We start from the raw sequence: 21,276 nt of genomic DNA on the forward strand, positions 1-21,276 counted from the left end.
GGTCTGTGGGCTGAATTGAAGTCATCGTATGCAGGTGACAAGTGTACAGCTTTGGCTTTAAAGCTGGACTGTTTCATATGCTGTTCCTACTCTCCGTTTCTGCCAGAGGAAATTCCATCTCTTGCCTGCCTTCATGTGGTGCTGATAAAGTCCTTCCTGTACATTAGAATTCCTGTTTTCCTTTAAGCAACAGCAGGGCATTGGGAATGATCAGGAAAGGGGAGGAGGAACAGAAGAAGAATATGCTCAGCCAAGTAGCATGAGCTATAACTCTTAGTTTGCCTCGCATGTCCTTTGAAACAAGTCATTCTTCTAGAAAAACGCACTGCTCAGTGAATTGAAAGCTTCCATGAAGCTCAGGTGAAAGTCCTGTCTAGCTTACTAGATGGCCAGTAGTTCACATGGGTTTCCTTTTGAAATTATGTCTACAAATTAAAGCAAAAATCAATCATTTATTTGGTATTGATGCAGTGATTAATGTCATTGCCTCTGTTGGTTATGCAGTCAATCAGTTAATAATTTTGAGAGTTTTTATAGGCTGTTTTAGGGCAATGCATTTGAAACATGTCAAGGGCTGTCCCATATATTGTTGAGCCTGTAATTTTTTTAATGGAGTCGTTGAATTTTGCAGATGTTAATGTTCTGAAGTATTTAGTGTCCATGAGCATTGGGACCTATTTCTTGGATGAATGTACCCTAATTAAAATAGCGAGAGTAAAAATGACTTTTATGTTTTTCATTATTTTGTTTTGCTTTAGAAATTAACTTTGTTTAGTTTTAAATTTGTATGGAATAAAATTTACCCACTTCAAGTGTATACTTCCATTGGCTTTAACCAACATATACACTGGTAGAACCATCACCACATCAAGTTCTAGAGCGTCTTTTCTTTTATACCCCTGTTACCAGAACGACAACACACTGTAATGTGGCATGTGTATATATGCCTAGTGCCACAAATACTAATATGTATACTTTTTTTTGGTCTCTTTTTGCACGTTTCCTCTTGGTTCTTCGTTTATGGCTGAAATGGTAACTGTGGAAAAATTCCTTGGCATCCTGACATCAGAACCCTTCTTCTTGGCGAGACCACGATGATGCAACCTCAACTCACTCAGCAGGCACCCCAGGGCCCTCCAGTGGGGGCCATGCTTCCCAGAGCGGAGACAACAGCAGTGAGCAAGGTAAAAGGTCAAGCATTTTCCTTGTGTCAAGTAGGCATGACTAAAATAACTTCAGTATTTTATGATATCAGTACATCTGCCTTCATGTAAACATGAGAGTGGCAGGTTAGGGAGTAGAATCAGCTGCTATTTAAAGAGACAGTATTTCCTCTTCTTTACTTACTTTACTTAAAAAGAGAAATCCAAGTGAGCTGTCTAATCTTTAAGTAGGCATTACAATAACAATTGATTAGTTCTGCCAATTCTTTTACAAATTTGGTTATCTACACTTTATTTCTGTGTGTATTAAGTGGAATGACAGACCTACTTTACTGCTGTGATGCAGTAATTTGAATTGTGCTATAAATAGCATATTTTGCCTGTAATATCAAATATTAAACATTCTCTGTAATCAAGCAATTATGCCTCTAAAGTACGTAAAATTTAGAAATCTGTTCTTATTACCTCTGGAAATAGTGTGGGAATTCAACATGGAATCTTACCTTAGGAACGTAGATTTTGAAATTCTTGGAGGGTTATTTGTCCCCATTTCCATTCAGCTGACATGGTGACTTTTGTCACAAGTCCTAAAAGTTAGAGTAATCAGAGGGCAAGAGGGACATCAACTGCAGATGTCGAGGAAACTTAGTGCAATTTAGAATAAATTTTACTATTTAAAACTCCCCTATTGCACAGAGAAGAGTTATATATTGGTAGGAATGATTCATCTATGGCTAAAATGATAATTTAAAGGAAGATGCATTATTGAATGTGGGCCAGGGAAGTGTGCAGATTTTAGTTTTTAATATTTTACATTAGATGGTGTCTGATCTCCTAGGTCTATTTCATCTCTATTATGACTGTGTTTATAGCTACAATATTTAAGTATTAGACAGACTTCCAAGTAGAGGACAGTTTAACAGCTTGAGCTGTAGTTATATATGCCATTTAAAAGAGGGTGTTGATTTAAGCAGGGGGCCTTCTATCCTCCAAGCTTCTGAGTAGGAATTTTGGATTTCTGAGGTTCTAGAGGAGTCTAGAAGAATGTCCTTTCTAGGATGCCATTCACTTGTGAATGGGTCCAAATTCGAATCTAGGTTTAAGCAAATTGAAACTAACACAGCAATGAATTCTATCAGACAGCAAATTGTGGAAGAACCTGCGAATTGTACCTATACAATATATACTGTTTTATTAGACCAGTTAGCTTCTATATAAAAGAAAGGTAAATGATAAGGCATTTTGAAGGTAAATGGTACCTAGAGTCAATGGATCTGCAAGCAATGACTTAAATGTGGTTCCACGTCATAGTGATGGACTTCTCAGCGTGGTTAAATCTGGAAAGCTTTCTATGACTCCTTCCTTCCCACCTCCCCAAATTGCGGTGACACAAAGGGTGAAATGTATCTATCTATTAATAAAAACAAAATACTTTAAACATTGTATAAAAGAGGGGAAAAGGAGAAGCCGACTTAATGGTCTAATGAGGCTATCTTCCAGAGATTTCTTGTGTGTGAGGCTCACTTTGACCTTTCACTTTGCTCAGGAGCCCAGCGCCTCATTTTTCACATTCTTGCAATTACGTTAACGCTTCAAGCATTTCTGACTCCAAGTCAGCTAGCAACACCAGGCATAACTCAACACTGTGAGTTTTTCTCCTCTCTGTAGATTCATTAACAGGTCACCAAGGTCCCAACTGAAATTTAAAACTGACTGGTTCTGTTGGGTTAGTTGAGTTATGGCAAGAGAGATAGCAAGAAAGAGCCAGAGAGAAGGGGAGGCAGGAGAGAGAAGAACCCAGGGTTTGGAGCTGGGATTACTTGCAGTAACAAGCAAAGCATAAAGTTTTGTCATTTTGGTTAGTTAGTTTTGTTTCATTTTTTAGGCAAGAGAATTCTGAGACTAATATATAGGTAAAAACAATGCATACAAACTTCTATACTGTGGGTAGCTGCACTCACTTATCCGATGTGGAAGGATGTGACCCCTATAGGATTCTGTTCCTTTAATCATATCTCTGTGGAATTAAAGAATGGACATGGTAGCTTATGTGTATGAGCACTAGGAAGTCAGTCATTTTACTGTATCAAAGTTTGAAAGAAAAAAAATGTATGATTTTTTATAAAATGGAGACTGTTTTGGCATGGAACATTTCATACCTGGCTTACCCCATCAGTGGTTAAAACACATATATAAGGGCATTCTGGCTTTTTACAGCGGACTTTAAATTTTGAAAGTCAGACTTGAGTGTATTTTGTCATACTCCTGCTTATATTAGTCTTTTAAACAGGGTTTCAAGGTATTTTGATATTTTGTCCCACTGAATTGTCCAGAGTAGTTTCAGTGGGAAAGATTAATTATCTGCTTCAGGGCAAAGTCAACAGAGATATTGACTGAAATCGCATATGCTTATCCTAGGTTAAATCTTAGGGTTGGTGTGTAATGGAAAACGTGGGAAAGAAATTTATGTCCTTAGTATTAAATATATTATAATGTTTCATTGGAAATCAAGTTTGTAGTTTAGCAAAGAGTTTTCTTATTCAGAATTTATTAGCAAAACAGGCATATGGAAAACTGTAAAATGATTCAGTTTCAAAACAAATTATGATAAACAGAAAAAATAGGGATGAATTGTACTAAATACAATGTTTTCATACACATTTTAAATTCAACTTTAATAGCCATATGCTATAAAACAATACATGTATTTATGTTGCTTTATAATTTTTGTGATTATTTTTACTGTAATGATTTATACAAATCTTTACTTTGGAACCTAAAAATACCTCATTTTATGACTTGACAGTAAAAGAGCTGCAGTTACACAGGTGAAAGTTCATCTTTTCGTCCATAGTGTTTCAGCAGTGAACCAAAAGGAGGAAAAATATATATATATCAAAAATTTAAAATATCATAAGAAATAAACTTGGTCAAATGTAAAGCCTGACTTTACTATCTTTCAAAGAGCACATGCCTAACAGTAAGCTACATAAATATGAACCAGACTTTTCATTCACTGATTTGCTAAAAGCAGCCAAAGGAAGGGAGTTTGTCTTGTTAGTCACATTAGAATGAGGAAGGAAATCTGGTTTTTCAAGGATAGAATTAGGGTGCAGACTCGGGGCTCTGGCGAAGTAACTGGCTCTCTTTGTGTCTGGCTTCCCATCAGTAAAATGGGGCTTGATAATAAGGCTGGGGACCCCTAATTCTGTACCTGCTGAGTCAAAAGCTGCTTTGTATTTCACTGTATATTTTGCCAGAGTAAAGACTAGGAAGCAGCCCCTTGTTCCTAGAGCACTTTGAGAGCCCTAGATGAAAGGCACAATATATGTACAAAGTATTATTATTATTGATGGGTTTGTGTAGCTCCCATTAACGCTGATGGGAGTTACGCATGTGAATTGGCAAGAGAATAGACCCCTCAGTGTTTAGAGCACATGAAATTTACATTTTTTCCAGTGCTGTAATTGAGATGTTGACAAATTGGAGAATATTGATGAGCCTTTGTTTTAAGTATTTCGTGCCAAGTTTGTTTTATTTTTCCTGGTTTGAACAATGGTATGGGTTCAGCAGCAATGAATAAAAAGGGTAGAGTAAAGATAACTTTGTATTTCAATATTTTGATGTGCCAATATGAAATAAATTGTCTTAGGCAAATGGAATATGCTGTTTTAATCATTAGCTATGCATGAAAGAAAAATTGATGTTGACATCTTTGCTGTAAAATCATTGTAATGGGGCCTTCCTTACAATTCATTTTTGTAAAATTCATTTTGTACATTTTGCAGCAATTGAACAATCCCTGCACTGTGAATAGGCAGGATTCCCAGAAATACCGAGACAGTTGGCCCAGTAACTGCTGAGCTCACACTGCACACCACACGCACGTTAACCATACTGTTGCCAGACCCAGTTTAACCTAAATACATTAGCATTCTAGAATCTATATTGCTTTAATCTTTCAGGACACAGGGCTGTACAAGCCAGCATACTTCTCCCTAACTCTGCCACCTACCATGCCCCTCTATTGATGTCCCCATCTATCTTCCAGGCGATGAGGCTAGAATCATCATAGCTAGATATTTATTTATGTAATATACAGTTATTTAGCAATCATGGTGTTGAAATCTACAAATATCTCCTTAGTAGTGAATGTAAGTGTATAGGGTACGCAAATGTCTAAAATAGTATTGCACTTTCGAGCTTATAGTACATGTCATAGTTATAAAATAGTATTCTTCCCCACCAAACTATTCCAGTTATATATTTAAAGGAGAGGAGGGGTCTTCAAACCCACTTACTGTGGGTCCTGAATATGTTCTACTGGGATTTCTTATTCAGTCTGGAAAACTCTGTCAATGGAATGTTTTCATAGTGGCGGCAATCTCTTTAAAATAACCCTAAATACAATATGACAGATGCCATCTGGCATAATCTTTTGCTAGTTGCTTTTAACTTTTATTTTTCCTAGAGCTAAGTTCATCCAAAACTGGTCACTTACTGTTATGATAAATACAATGACATTTTTTTCCTTCCTGTCCTTATAATTGTGTCAAAAAATTCTCTGAGACTATAATTGATCATTGAACATTGCCATAGAATAAACTGCTGTATGCGGAATATTTACATTGCATTCTTTCTCTTTTCTCCCCCAAATAAATTTAAAAAGAATGCCATTCTTAGACCATCAGCAAACATCCCAAGATTTTTCTGTTGATTTTCTCAAGACTTTTTTAGAGTAGTAACCATTAGAAGTAAAATTAAATTCTTCTAATAAATAAATGCTCTAGGAGCATGTAATGGTGCCCATAAATGCTTAAAAGCTTTCTATAATTGCTGTTAATTTTGAGTAATTTCTTCCTATATGTATCAACTTACTTGAAAAACCCAGAGTTGGGATTTCTAGATTTTTTTTTTTTTTAACTTAGTCATGTAAAGGGATGTCTCCTGATGCCAGTTAGAGTTTAATTTAGAGTAGTAATTAAACTTGAATACTGCCTCATAAACAAAAGATAAACAATAAACCAGCCACGTTCCCTGCTGTTTCATAGCTTTCTTTCCCAGATGTTTTAGCCTGATAATTTTTATACAGTGAACTACCTAACATGGAGTTTTGTGGACAGAGGTAGAAAAAGAGTTTTCTTTTTTGTTTTTTTCCTGGCAATTCTTTTTTCTCCCTAAAAGCAAAATGCAAAGCATTTTCCATTATTTAGATTTTTAGAAACTCTGATGAAATAGATATTTACTGCAGATGTGCTTTTTTTTGTTGTTAGATATTGTTTATTTATTTTTTTTTTCAAAACTAATTTGGTCATGAATGTCTTTCACACCTGGTAATTGAAAGAGAACCGTATTTCTATTGAAGGAAAATCTCAATAATAAGTCAAAGAAAGAAAAGCTTGACAGTGGAGAATTTTTCTTTTTACCCTTCTTGCTACTTCTCACCGGCATGCATTCCCACCCACAGCCAGTGGCTCTGCTCTTCCTTGGGCTACAGGGGTTTCTCTGTCCAGTTCTAGACCCTTCCACTGTCAGCCATGATCTTTCTAATTGTCAGGTACGAGTCAGCCATTCAATGCAGAAGCCATGTTATTTTCACTGGGTGGGGTAATTACTGAAAGCTGAGAATAGCTGCACTAAAGACAGAGGGATACTTTCATGATCCCATTAGCATAAGAGTGGGTAAATTATTCATGCCAAGTGAGGATTCTATGGGGAAAAGTATAGTTAATGCACATAGTTTTTAAATGTATCCCTTTCTGCTCTGAGACTAAATTCTTGTTGGAATCAGTTCTCAGACATTTACGGGAAAGCTCTGGTGGCGTGTTAGATGCAGTTCATCTCTCTCTGTTTGCAGCGCTCTCAATAGAGACCATCTGGCAAAGATCCAAAAGGTGATTAAACAAAATGATCAGCTCTTGTTGCTGTGTTACATGTCCAATACTCTGGATTAAAAAACATGACCCAGGACAGTCAAGCTAACGTCATGCCGCTCCCCCTTCCCCCTCCCCTCTCGGTATAAGAATTCAGATGGTCCACAAATGTGTGTGCCATCTTTGTGTCCTTATGGCCCATAATCATGAACAGGTTGTGCAAATGGCTCTTTCTGTAGCACTGTCTGTTCCAGCAGCATAGAAGCATTTCATATTAATTGGGTCAGTCTAATATTCATATTGACATGGGGAAAAATTACTAAAATTTATTCTTATAGCAGACAATGAATATGTGTGCTTTCTGCCATGAGGGAAGTGAAATCTGACAACTGGCTTGTGGAACTGATTAATTTTTCTTGAAACTGGAGAAAATCAAAGCATGAAAAACTGTCATTCTCTGAAAGCAATGCGCGACCCTTTTATAACTAAACAAAATGGATTGGGTAGGGGGCTTTCAGGGAGCTTGTAGAAATGAGCTCTGGTTTTAACGCCATAATCAGGGATGAATTTACAGTGCCATTCAGAAGAGTCCTCCCTCCCCATAAACAAGCTGATAATCACAGGGAAGCTGACTTCCAATTAGCTTCTCCTTCCCTCACACAGATCAGGGTATTTATATGTCCTCCTTGAGCTTTGATATGTCACTACCGAGTTAGTACATCTCATGTCAAATTCTAAAGTTTGGAAATAAAATGTTTTATTATGAGGAAATCCTGCTAATAAGCAAGGTAATTTTCAACCAATCATTTCACAGTTGAGTTAAGGTAAAAATGCCAAGATTTGTGACTAAGGGACAGATGTATCTTATCTTTGGGGGTCTGCACCAAATGCCAAGTAGAAATATAAATTGAACAAACCAGACATTGTGAGGAAGTGATTGAAGAAATATTGAGATGAAATCTTGGAATGAAATATATATGTATATTTATAACAATGCTGTGAATTGCTTACATGTCACATTTGCATACGCCTGAACTGTGATTTTATTAAGGGGCAGTTCAGTTAAGGCAAAACATAAGACTATTAACTCATTAGGTGATTCAGAGATTATGGCTGACCATTTAATATTGTGGAAAGAGTCTATGACTGATATTATAGGATAAATTTAACTGCAGATGTCAAGAAAGACAGAGAATAAAGCAGAAAAGAAAAAATTCTCAAAAACCACTTTAAAACATCATCATTCCTTGTCAGCCATGCTTTCGAAGGAAGAGTAAAGCAGTAGGTAAGAGATACAGATGGGCACAGGACTCAGGGAGGGGAAGTGAGGGTCCCCTAGAGTCTGTGCTGTGTGGCAGATGAAAGGGACTCACATAGCCTTGGGGGTCTTAAGGCTATTATAGGGCAACTCATGCTCTGTTATCATGCTGATTTTTCAATTGATTTTTGGCTGAACAGTACTTGTTGAAGCCCTCCAGAGCATCAAACACAGCCTTATGGTGCTATACATTGTAATACACGTGTTCTATTTTTCCCTTCATTGTCTTTACTTTGCTTCAAAAGAATAGTCTGTGATGACGCCATGTTATTTTTTCCCCTTCTTTCTTTCCCGTTTCCACCCTCAGAGAGTTTCTTGAAATGCTTATTGCTTTTTTTGCTGGGGAGGCGCGTAGTAGGAGAGTCACTTTTTATTTTCACATGTTGAGATTCGTTTTTAATTTAGCCTTTAAAAATATTTTATGTCACAGCAGACAAATAACATACGCCATTTTTTATACCAAATTTATTCCTCGGTAGCCTTGTGTTATTCACTAGCTTTCTGAAGATCAGCAAGAAGACAACAATGGGGTTTCACTGAAATCTAGTTCCTCATTAAAATGAAAGTGAACCACTTTAGTATCCCTGCTATACAGCAATAAGTTTCCTCAGCTTGCTGGAATGCAACATCTCAGAAGAAAGAAATGATGAAAGAGACCTAGAGGGAGTGTCCTTGCTTTTCTTCGGCCCGCCTTGGAAATTCTGATATTATCCTCTGTGAGCCTTCCTGATCTGCCCAGGTATGAGGCCAAGGCTTCCTTATCTGCACTCCCGTGGCACTTTGTACCTCTATTATAACATCTTTCACACTGCGTATAATTATTTGATTCCTGGTCTCTCTCACTCCCTGCTTTTCCAAGGGACAGATTATCACTTATTCAACTATCTGGCATTAGTATGCCCATTTTTGAATCAATAAACTAAACCCACACATTTTTCCTTTTGCTTTTTTTAAGATGGATCAGTTGATCAAAACTTTGTGTGTATGGATTCTCTGATGTGTGCCTGAACATAAATGAACTCTTTGGAACATATAGGGTACATTCCATCAAATTCTATTACATCTTTAGGAGATAAAAATTATTTTGTTGCCAGCTGTGGTGGCACATGCCTGTAGTCCCAGCTACTTAGGAGGCTGAGGCAGGAGGATCACTTGAGCCCAGGAGTTCTGGGCTGTAGTGCCACTATGCCAATTGGGTGTCTGCACTAAGTTTGACATCAATATGGTGACCTCCCAGGAGTGGGGGACCACCAGGTTGCCTAAGGAGGGGTGAACTGGCCCAGGTCAGAAACAGAGCAGGTCAAAGCTCCCGTGCTGATCAGTAGTGGGATCGCGCCTGTGAATAGTCACTGTACTCCAGCCTGGGCAACACAGCGAGACCCTGTCTCTTTAAAAAAAAAAAAAAAAAAGCACTTTGGGAGGCCGAGGCAGATGGATCACGAGGTCAAGAGATCGAGACCATCCTGGTCTACAAGGTGAAACCCCGTCTCTACTAAAAATACAAAAAATTAGCTGGGCATGGTGGCACGTGCCTGTGATCCCAGCTACTCAGGAAGCTGAGGCAGGAGAATTGCCTGAACCCGGGAGGCGGAGGTTGCGGTGAGCGGAGATCGCGCCATTGCACTCCAGTCTGGGTAACAAGAGCGAAACTCTGCCTCAAAAAAAAAAAAAAAAAGAAAAAAGAAAAAAATTATTTTGTTTTACTGAACTTATGTTGTATTCAGTACTGCCTTAAATATGTCATTGGACCATCACCTCAAACTTAGGATTCTTTGGTTATAAGTAGGTTCTTAAATTTTAGGTTTCTATTATAAGCATTACTTTAAGGTAGTACTTAAAACAGGCCTTGTCTTATTTGTCCTTTAATGTCTTATATTATGTACATATGGTCAGAATTTGGAGATGCAGTTTTATTATGTTATCCACACAAAATGTATGGATGGATGTCTTTAAATGTAATGGTAAATCCAATAATGGAAAATTGCTTAGTGTGGCAAATAGTTCTCATGGACTTAGGATCCATTTTGCTAATACATCTTGTTGAGGATAGGATTGACCTCAGAGAAGTCATTGGTTGGTCTTCATACACAGGTAAAGGAGCCTGAAAGTATTTCTTGAATTTTTAGGTCTCACCTCCTGTTGTTGACTTTCTACATATCCAGCTTTTCATCGTTTTTCTGTATACCCAGTTTTTGATAGTTCGCATTTGGGCAAATATCATTATTTTTGGTGATGTAAGCAAAACCTTGTAGTGAGTTCTTTTTCATCTGCATGGGTTACTGTCTAGAATCTTGGACTATTAGTCAGGAGACCTACACTGTCATGATTGCATTGAAAAGGGCACAGACCTAGAAGACAGAAAGACACGAGTTCGAATCCCAGTTTTACTCAGTATCTGCCAGATTCAGTCTCTCCATCTGGAAGGTGGAGTGCTTAATATAATTTCACTTACATTAAAAGAAATTCCATGTGTTCAGCAAATAACATTGCCTGGAACCAGTTTAACTGTTGGTTCTGTTATTCCCCTGTCTCTTCCCTCTGTCCTATGCTGACATTAATTAGCTGTATGACCTTGGCTGTCCTTTTATCTCTGTGGACTTTTGCTCACCTGTAAAATAAGATTGAATTAGATGATCTTTTAAATCCGAGCTCCAGAAATCTAATGTTTTCATTCATGGATCTTATTTTTTTATTTGTACATTTTATCTTTTAACATAAAGGGAGGGCCGGGCGCGGTGGCTCAAGCCTGTAATCCCAGCACTTTGGGAGGCCGAGGCGGGTGGATCACGAGGTCGAGAGATCGAGACCATCCTGGTCAACATGGTGAAACCCCGTCTCTACTAAAAATACCAAAAATTAGCTGCTCATGGTGGCGCGTGCCTGTAATCCCAGCTACTCAGGAGGCTGAGGCAGGAGAATTGCCTGAACCCAGGAGGCGGAGGTTGCAGTGAGCCGAGATCGCGCCATTGCACTCCAGCCTGGGTAACAAGAGCAAAAACTCCGTCTCAAAAAAAAAAAAACAAACAAACATAAAGGGAGGCTGCAAGTTTTTCATCAGGGGTGTAACGTGAACTTTTTTATTTCCTTGATTCATTATACACTGTGAAGTAATATTTCTGTTTCTTGTTTTTGGTTGCCAGGAGAGCCTTTTTCTTCTCAGTCTGGCAAGACAATAACTAGGCATTAGAGTTTATTTTCTGAAGACAGCGGAATACCACAATTCCGATATAGGACATCTAAGGTGGTAGTATTAATAACAGTAGACTGTTTTGTTCTATCTGCGAAGTATGAGGCGTGCTTTATAAACACAGAGCACCTTCTTCATTCTCCATTATCTAATTAGAACTCTGTCAGTTGGAATTTGTAATACTTCACAAGTGGAACAATAAATGATCTTCATTAGAGAGGTTGAGATTCTTCCCACTTTTGAAATAAGTTCCAAATTATTCCAGAAAAAAAATCTAAATTATTTTCAGGAGAATTGTACAGTTAAATATATATTTAGCCAAGTTCTTATTATTTAGACTGTAAATTCATATAAAATATAGATAAGTAGCCTATCTTAGTCAATAAAATATTTGTTTAATCAAAACACTTATTCCTTAACCCTTCCTACCGGCTAGAGACATGACTGTTGCCTCAAAACCAATCATTCTTTTTTTATAAGTTTGAAGATTTACAAAAGTAGACTGGGAGTGTAAAATTTCATATTTCTTCTTCCAACTAACATTTGTAACAAATGCCATCCACTAAAATAAAACTTCCAAAATTTCCATGTACTAAATGTGAAAGATGAAAAAAGTTGATAAATCATTGATTATTGGAAGCTTATGGACTCTGTCTCATGGGTGTCCTTTTCTGACAGATTGCCACACACCGGGGCTGGTGTGTTTAGATTCACACAAGTCTCTGGAGGCAGGGAGCTCTGACTCTCTCAAGACCCCTTCTAAGTGCAGGCTGTTTAAATTTAATACACAAAGATATTCATTGAGCAAGGCACCCTGGGAATAAAAATATGGAAATTCCAAGGGTCCCTACTTTCAATGGCTTACCATCTCCCTAAATGTGTGTGTATGTCAGGAGGAGTGTCATGACAAATATGCAGATAACTCTTATGCATGCCAGGTACTCAGTTATGGGGGAGCTTGCTGTAGATCAAACGGCAGTTTTGGAAGGAGCGGGATCTGAGCACCCCTCTTTGCCCTGCCACTTCCAAGCAGTAATCTGTCTGAATGTTAGTTTCTTCACCTGTAAAATGGGAATAATCCTGTCCCATAGGGCAGTTGTTAGGATTAAATAAACACTTGGTTTTAAAAAGTCTAGTTTGGTGACTAATAGCAGAGCCCCAAAATTATTCTTTTCATTGAACATTTAGGAACCATATACTTGTGCCAAGCACTGTCCTGGGTTCTAGGGTATAAAACAAACAAGATGTGATCTCGTTCCTCAGCAAGCTCGATAATATTTAGTAAGTAACTCAGAAATGTAAACGAATCCATACATGGTTCTAACATTGCATTTAACATGTAGGTTGTAAGGTATTTCCGAACAGGGAGTGATGACTTCTGTCTGAAACATCTGTGGAAGCCTTCACAAAATTGGGAAGGTTTTAAAATATTTTCATGGCCTTCGGTGGGTGTTTTCAAATGAACAAAGTAGGGAGGGTGCAGGGAGCAGATGAAACAGCCAGTGCAAAGGCACGTAAGTTTGATGCAGTGTATTACGCATAGATCAGCAACAGGGTTGATATTGCTGTTTGTATGAGAAAATGCATGGTGAAAAAGAAGAGGCTGGAGAGGCGAGTGGGAGCGTACATGAAGATCCTTTTTTACCACGCTAAGAAGCTTATGATTAATCTTGTAGAGCACTGTTTACCAAACTTGCCTGGTGATAAGCAGCTCCTCAGGGGCATATAAATACAGATTCCCTGGCACACCACAGACCACAGGAAACACAGAACTAGGACTTTCTGGTGGGAAGTGCTGGGAATCTGATTTTTCAGTACATACCTCTGGGAAACCCTGTTCTGGGATATGAAAAACTCATCTTAAAGAAATTTAAGTAAAAGGAGTTTATGATGGGGTTTACATTTTTAAAAATAACTCTTGTAGAATGTGGAGAATACATTTGAGAGCAAGAAGACTCCATATAGAATATGGATCAATAGTCCAGAAGATAGATGAGGGTTGAATGAACGTAGTGGCAGCGGAGTTTGAGGGGAGAGGACTGACGTTACATGTGGGGAGAAGGGGAGAGGACAGAGTCCACAATAACATACAGATCTCTCCCTCAGTGGAGGTACCAGTCTTGATAGTTTTCTTTTTCCCTGTCGTGTGTTTGAAGTATGCATATCTAACAACCAGTAGAGAAGAAGAGGGATAATATTTCACTTGCACGTGCAAAGTTGTTGAAGTGGAAATGCTCGATGCATGTTGTGTGAATAATGATTCTTCTTGGGATGTAGAGTACTCACAGGCCGTGTAGCATAGTGGCTAAAGGTTTGGCCTCTCGTGTTGGCTTACATGCCTAAATCCTCAAATCTGTTATTTATCATGGGCAAATCTCCTGTCCTTCACTTTACATCTGTGAAAGGAGGGTATTACATAATACCTGATCTACTAGATTTGGGGGCGCAAGTAAGGATTAAATGCGGTGATTTATGTAAAATGATAGTAATTTTATGTCTAGTTCATAGTAAGTGAACATTATAAATACATTTTATTTGAAAGTTGCCTTCAAAATAATTGAAAATTGACCCCGTACAACAAGCATCATGATGAAGAACTAAAAATGACATCCCACATTTATCCCTGGAAAAGGGAAGTTATGGATCATAAAGCTAGGAAAGCATCTACCCACTGTAAGCCTGGTCCCAAGCCCTGCCACAGGCCCGAAGCCCCGACTTCTAGTTGGAAGCAGTTCTTTTCCTCTGAAGTCTGATTACACATTTCTGACACATGAGGTTCCCCTGGTGCTTTAGTAATTGGTTACGTGACTTACTTATTTTCTTGCTTGACTGTAAGATTCTTGAGGACAGTTTCTATGTTTTAGGCATCTCCTCCCTCTTCTAGCCCCCATTGTGCTATAATAATATAGGAGGCCTTCAATAATAATTATTTTTTTTTTTTTGAAAGGAAGATTGGGTCCATATTGTGAAGGACACTGAATAGCAGACTGGGGAGTTTGTGCTTGATTTGCTAGGTAATAGGGACCTATTGAACAATTTTGAATGGGGGTAGTGACATAATTGCCTTCCTTTTGAATGCCAATGACAAATTCTCTACTATGTCTTCCATGGTCAAAATAGCAGACCCATATGCTTTCCTGAAATACGGCTTGTTTGAAAGACTGGATATTCTTTTGAGGGAAGAAGCAAATTTCAAATAGCTCTTTAAAAAAATAAAGCTTTGACATTCTAAAGTACTTTATGCACTTAAATTACTCTGATTCCTTAGGTCCCATGTATGTGGCACCATTCTAGAAACTTGTATACAGGGCATAGGGGTGCATTTTTGTGATTTTTTGTTTTTAGCATTGTTGCAGTTATTAACACCTAGGGATAACTTAACAGGATTGAGTAAATACATCTTCTTCAATATTTAGAAAACTATGGTTCCAGGAATATTTAATAGACATTACTTTAAACAAACAAACAAAAGCAAAAAATAACTTGGTGGTTAAATAGATTGAAAGCTGGAGTAGAGAAGGGTATCCTCTACTATAGGAATGTTCAGATCCCCTAATTTGCTAATGTGCATTTCAAGTCTGCAAAGGGTAGAGACACAGAGCTTTCCAGACTCATTTAACAATTGAAACGCTTTTGTGCATTATCTCTGGGGGCCTGTCTTTCTCAGAACACGTGCTGGAGAACACTGTCCAGGACTCTGCTTCTCGTTGAAGTACATTCAGATAGAGTTTAATTTTGTAAGGAGTCTTCCTGCATCTTATATTTAAGAGGTGGGTCAGCATGAGCTCAGGATCAATTTTTAATTGTGTAAAAACAACTTCCTTTATATTCAGAAGTCTCATGGACTTCAACTATACTTGTGCAGAATGTTCCATTAACCCAGCTCTCCATGTAGTTATTCTTCATTGTGTTAATCAAACAATGTGCCTTGAATATCCCTTGAGTGTTTGATTCAAAGTAAGCACATTTGGTTACACCCTCAAAAATGTATAAATGAGGATCCCAGCAGACTTTTACTCTTGACATGAATTGTGTTAACATCTAGCTTGATGCTTTTTTTTTTTAACTGCCCACTGAGTTTGAGGTTGTGTGGAAGAGGGAGGAGGTGAGAAAACAACTATCTTTCCTCATCTGTAATGAATGGGTTGGCTCTGCTTGCTTCAGGTGGTGAGCAATGGACTGGATATACTGTCCACCCATAGGAAATTTCTGGGAAACAGAGCTGCAAAAACCCAACCTGTCTACATCTCACTGTCCTAGATCTCTGGTTTAGCAACTATCAGAAACTGGTTGCCACTGATGGGTGTTGCATCTACTGTCCATAAAGTTTTTGCTAACTATCTTACTGTGGGAGGATCCCAGATGGTATTTTTGTCATGTTTGGGGCATTCAGGAGGTCCAGAAGTGCAATCCCTCTTGGTATCAAGTGAAGTGAAACTCCTCTGCATTCATACATTCTGCTCCTGAGTAATGTGTAGCGGGATTACCCACTTGCATGTATCACGCTCCCTTTGGGCTGTGGGATGGAGATCAGGCTGCGTATACCTTGTCTCTCCAATTTTTTTTTTTTTTTTTTGAAATGGAGTTTCGCTCTTGTTACCCAGGCTGGAGTGCAATGGCACGATCTCGGCTCATGGCAACCTCCGCCTCCTGGGTTCAGGCAATTCTCCTGCCTCAGCCTCCTGAGTAGCTGGGATTACAGGCACGCACCACCATGCCCAGCTAATTTTTTTGTATTTTTAGTAGAGACGGGGTTTCACCATGTTGACCAGGATGGTCTCGATCTCTCGACCTCGTGATCCACCCGCCTCAACCTCCCAAAGTGCTGGGATTACAGGCTTGAGCCACCGCGCCCAGCTCCAATTTTCAAATGGGCAAGAATAGGCCTGCAGTACATCGAAGACTGTCTTTTGCAGTATGATGAGGAAAAGGTTGATTTTGTCTTGTTTGTCAACATATTTTCTGCAAGATTTTGAACCCTTTATAGCAGTTAGCTCAGAAAACTGCATTACCTCTAAAGAATGTTCTTCTCATTTTATACATAGGAACACAGACATATTTGGAGAATCAGTGACCTTTAACATCATCAATCACTTTGAAAAACTGAGAGTAGAAACAGAATTTCTGTTCTTTATCCAACCAGACTGATGTTTCTACACACATGCACTATGTATCCTAGCATAGCTATTAACTCAATGGATGAGAGTTTTCTTTATATTTCTTGTTCTAAAAGGAATTCACATTGCTCATTTTCTGCCAGTATAAAACATGAGTTGCTTTCAGCTGGCAAAAAAAGAAATTGGGCCCTGGCTAAAATAAAATTACAGCAAAAAATAATGTGTCAGACTTTTTAAAAATTAAAGGAGAAAATGGTACTTTTATACATTGATGTGTTATACTAAATGCTGGGCATTTAATGCAGAGAAATAGCACAGAAGCTTCCCTTCAAACATTGATAGGGACCTTGAAACCTGCTGCTTTGTAGACGGATAGTGAAAGTGGAAAATGAAGTTCATGGACATCTTCTTGCCTTATACAACATCTCCACTCTAAAGACATTCATCTCTGAAGCTGTGACTTAACTTTTTCATGTGTATGGAGATACCTCTTAAAAACTTTCGTTGTTGTTGTTGTTGTTGTTGTTGTTGTTGTTGTTGTTTGAGACGGAGTTTCGCTCTTGTTACCCAGGCTGGAGTGCAGTGGCATGATCTCGGCTCACCGCAATCTCCACCTCCTGGATTCAAGCAATTCTCCTGCCTCAGTCCCCTGAGTATCTGGGACTACAGGCTTGCGCCACCATGCCCAGCTAATTTTTGTATTTTTAATGGAGACGGGGTTTCACCATGTTGACCAGGATGGTCTCAATCTCTTGACATCGTGATCCACCCGCCTCGGCCTCCCAAAGTGCTTCAATTATAGGCGTGAGCCACTGCGCCCAGCCTTAAGAACTTTTTTTTTTTTTTTTTTTAACTTGCCGGGTGCAGTGGCTCAAGCCTGTAATCCCAGCACTTTGGGAGGCTGAGGCGGGTGAATCACGAGGTCAAGAGATCGAGACCGTCCTGGTCAACATGGTGAAATCCCGTCTCTACTAAAGATACAAAAAATTAGCTGGGCATGGTGGCGTGTGCCTGTAATCCCAGCTACTCCTGAGGCTGAGGCAGGAGAATTGCCTGAACCCAGGAGGCAGAGGTTGCAGTGAGCCGAGATCGCGCCATTGCACTCCAGCCTGGGTAACAAGAGGGAAACTCCGTCTCAAAAAAAAAAAAAAAACAAAACTTTTTTTTACTTAAACCTACTGGGCTCTTTCTAGTCATTTTGCCTAGTAACATTTGCTTAGTTTTTATGGTACCTCTTTCCAGTAGGAGATAAGGAAAACAAGAATTCAGAGAATCAGTCTTGACTATGGAAGGCCACTCACGTGCTTCTTTTGTAGATCAGCTCTATGTAGCACCCTCATAACTAGCAGAGTGCTCAGTGCTTAGTTAGTGATAAATACACATTGGTTGAATAAATTGTTGCAATTGACGATTGGCTAATAGCTAATATTTTGTGACAACTTAATAGAATTTGTTAGCATTGACATAGGGCTTAGTTCCTCATTAGGGATGTTGGCACTCCCAAAATTTGTTGCGTTTGTCAATGCATTGTTACCAAATCTGTGATGCATTTATTAGGTAGAATTGAGTAGTCGTAGGTACAAGAAAGCAGGTTACAAAGTCATGGCTTGAGATTCCTCTAGCTCCTGCAAACTTAAGAGATGTGATTCTATGCTTTACAGAGAGTTTACAATTCAAAACTCAAACGTTCATAACTTTGTTCTTAAGAGCATGAAATTTGGAGTTAAACGTAAGTCTGAATTCTGACTTCCACAGGCAATGTGACCTCTGGTGATTGATTTAACTTATCTAAGCCTAATTTTCTTCATTTCCAAAATGGAGCTAACCAAGCCTATCTCATAAAAATGGTGTGAGAATGAAATTAGATAATATATTTGAAGATCTATGTGCTGGGTTGGGCATCTGTAACACAATATGCTCCATAAGTGGGGATAAAAATAATAATAGCAATTAAATGGTAATAATATGCATATGACCACTGACTTTAGTCAGTTTCAGTTCCATAGCTTGAACTTTAAGTCCGTATCACTTATCACTTTCTGTAAATTTTTATTTCAGGATACAGTGTAATATGATTTCTTGAAACAAGAGAACAATAGCTCAGAACACTTTGTTTCTCTATTTTCTCCTGTTTCTTGTTTGTTTTTTCTATAATACAGACATGCAAACATGGGCAGTGTTTGTAGGACAGGGAGCCTCAGGAAAGGGCTACAAACCTGGCAGGAGGATGAGGTAAAAATTCTGTTTCCTATGTGCAATGATCTGGTGCTCAGTCAAATGCTGTCCTACTAAAATTTTGTTTGTTTGCTTTTTTTTTTTTTTGAAATTTCTGATTTCTATTTTCTGCCTAAAGGCCAGAAGGAAGTGAGCTCAGCAGACCAGAGTCTGAATGTGGGTCTCCTAGTTAGCCCCAGCTCAGCTGGAGGTGTCGCGTGGGGCAGCTTTAGGAAGCCTGGAGGTTATGGGCTCAGACCTAAGGGTGGGAGAGCATGGGCAAGGTTCTACTCTTTACTACCTCTAAATGAGGTTTTTACCTTGTAAAGGAATTTGGTGGAAGGCAGGAGGTGATAATGTATACCTGGCACATCATAACTATCCATTAAAAGTTAGTTGCTGCAGTCTGGACAACATGGTGAAACCCTGTCTCTACAAAAAAAAAATATATATATATATAAAAATTAGCCAGATGTGATGGCACAGGCCTGTAACCCCAGCTACTTGGGCGCCTGAAACAGGAAGACTGCTTGAGCCCAGAAGGTGGAGGTTTCAGAGAGCCAAGATTATGCCACTGTACTGCAGCGTAGGTGACAGAGAGACACCCTGTCCCAACAACAATAACAAAAAAAAGAGTTGTTGGCTGGGCATGGTGACCCATGCTATCCCAGAATTTTGGGAGGCCAAGGCAGGCGGATTACTTAAAGCCAGGTATTTAATCCACCTGCCTTGTCCTCCCAAGACGAGGCTGGGCAACAAAGCAAGACCCCATCTCTACAAAAAAACAAAAAAGTTACTTGGGCACAGTGGCATGCACCTATAGTCCCGGCTATACAGGAGACAGAGGAAGGAGGATCCCTTGATGGGTCAGGAGTTCAAGGTTGCCATGACCTATGATCACACCATTGTACTCCAGCCTGGACAACAGGGTGAAACCACATGTCTACAAAAAAATGAATGTAGTTGCTATTAATATTATCATCATCTCTTTAAGCTCTCATGGACTCACCTGACATCACTATGTGATGTGGATGTTAGGGGATTTCTAAGTTTTCTCCAACTTTAACATGCTATATCTATTAATTTTCAAATGATACTATTTAAAACTCAAGTTATGTCTGCAAAGGAATACCGTATATTTAGTTTTACATTTCTTAATGTAGGTTCCTAATGCATTTTAAAATAAATTTTTGTTTGATTCCCCCAGAATTTTTCAGATTTATCCCCATTTTCCAGATGAAGTGGCTTGCTTGACCTTGGAGAGGGTCAGTTACTTGCCTGTCACCATAGAAAGAGGAAGCAGAAGAATGAAGACAAGGCCATTTAAATTTTTCATGTTCTTTACCTTTTGCATAAAAGGTATTCAGTTCATAAATGACGTAAAATTTAATTAAGGCAACTGCCTGTCCTGAGAAAGTCATTAAAACCCCCATGTTATTTCTCTAATCAAAAGGCTGCCACCCTTATATTATTTCTTTATTACAACCTTTTATTTTTATTTCTTCAAGTTAAACTGGAGACTGAGCTGTCATAAGCCTCTTGCTTGAGATTTTTTAAATCAGTGATTTACACTTTGAAAAACCAATTAAATTTTTTTTTCCAATTTATATCGATTAGGTCCATAGGGTCACTTTGGTTAGAAAAGAGAGAGGTTAGAAATTAAGTTGGCATATTCTAAAGGCTTAGTTATCTATCTCCTTGTTTTTAGTAAAGGCAAAGAATGTGAGGTGCTGAAGGCTGATAATGAGACTGCTTTTCTTGTGGGACTTTCCAAAACTCCTATGGCATAGTCATCAACTTATATATAAGCAAAAATGCTTATTTGTGTTTTAGCATTTGCTCTTTGCATCAAACATCCACTGACTTTGGGAATAATAAGATCGGCTACCCCAAGAAAATCTACCAATTCCATTAGTAACACATCCAACTGGATCAAAAAACTGAAGAGTTAGTGAATATTTTATATCATGGGTTTTTAAGATATTTTCGTGCGAATAAAAAGGGACTTTCTGAAAGCTGCTCACTTCAATTTTCTTTTTAATTTGCTTGCCAATACCACTTAATCACTTCTGTAACCTACTAGAAGTGTTCTCTAGATGGTCTTTAAAAATTAAGCCAAGGTGATTTCTTCTTTGTTATGAGTTGGCTTAGCATCTTGTTTTTATCTGGCTTGAAATATTGCAGCAGTAAAATAAAACCACAGTCTTTAATTGAAAGGTGCTTCTGCAGTATTCAAACCACAATGTCAGTCACACTCGTAGTTCAAATTCTTCAGAGCTCCAGAATTACTTAAAGGTATCCTCACTATTCAGAGAGACTTATTTTCTATCCCACTACAAAATAAAAAAGAGCCAATCAGGGCTTTCTCATCTCTTTGGCAGTATTTTTCCTCTAAAGAATTTCT

At 38.5% G+C, this 21,276-nt stretch overlaps 1 protein-coding gene across 6 annotated transcripts in view; it reads left to right on the forward strand.

The window, feature by feature from the left end:
- The window catches only part of MEIS2 (Meis homeobox 2), a 213,306-nt gene that overhangs the window by 15,247 nt on the left and 176,783 nt on the right, over window positions 1–21,276 (forward strand). For all 6 annotated transcript variants that reach the window (XM_074394115.1, XM_003935738.4, XM_003935741.4 and 3 more), the window contains one exon: window positions 1,070–1,184. In XM_074394115.1, the coding sequence (XP_074250216.1) occupies window positions 1,070–1,184 (115 nt within the window). The remainder of the gene's footprint in view (window positions 1–1,069; window positions 1,185–21,276) is intronic.

Source organism: Saimiri boliviensis, chromosome 2, assembly GCF_048565385.1.
Source record: "Saimiri boliviensis isolate mSaiBol1 chromosome 2, mSaiBol1.pri, whole genome shotgun sequence".
NCBI classification, from domain to species: Eukaryota; Metazoa; Chordata; class Mammalia; order Primates; family Cebidae; genus Saimiri; species Saimiri boliviensis.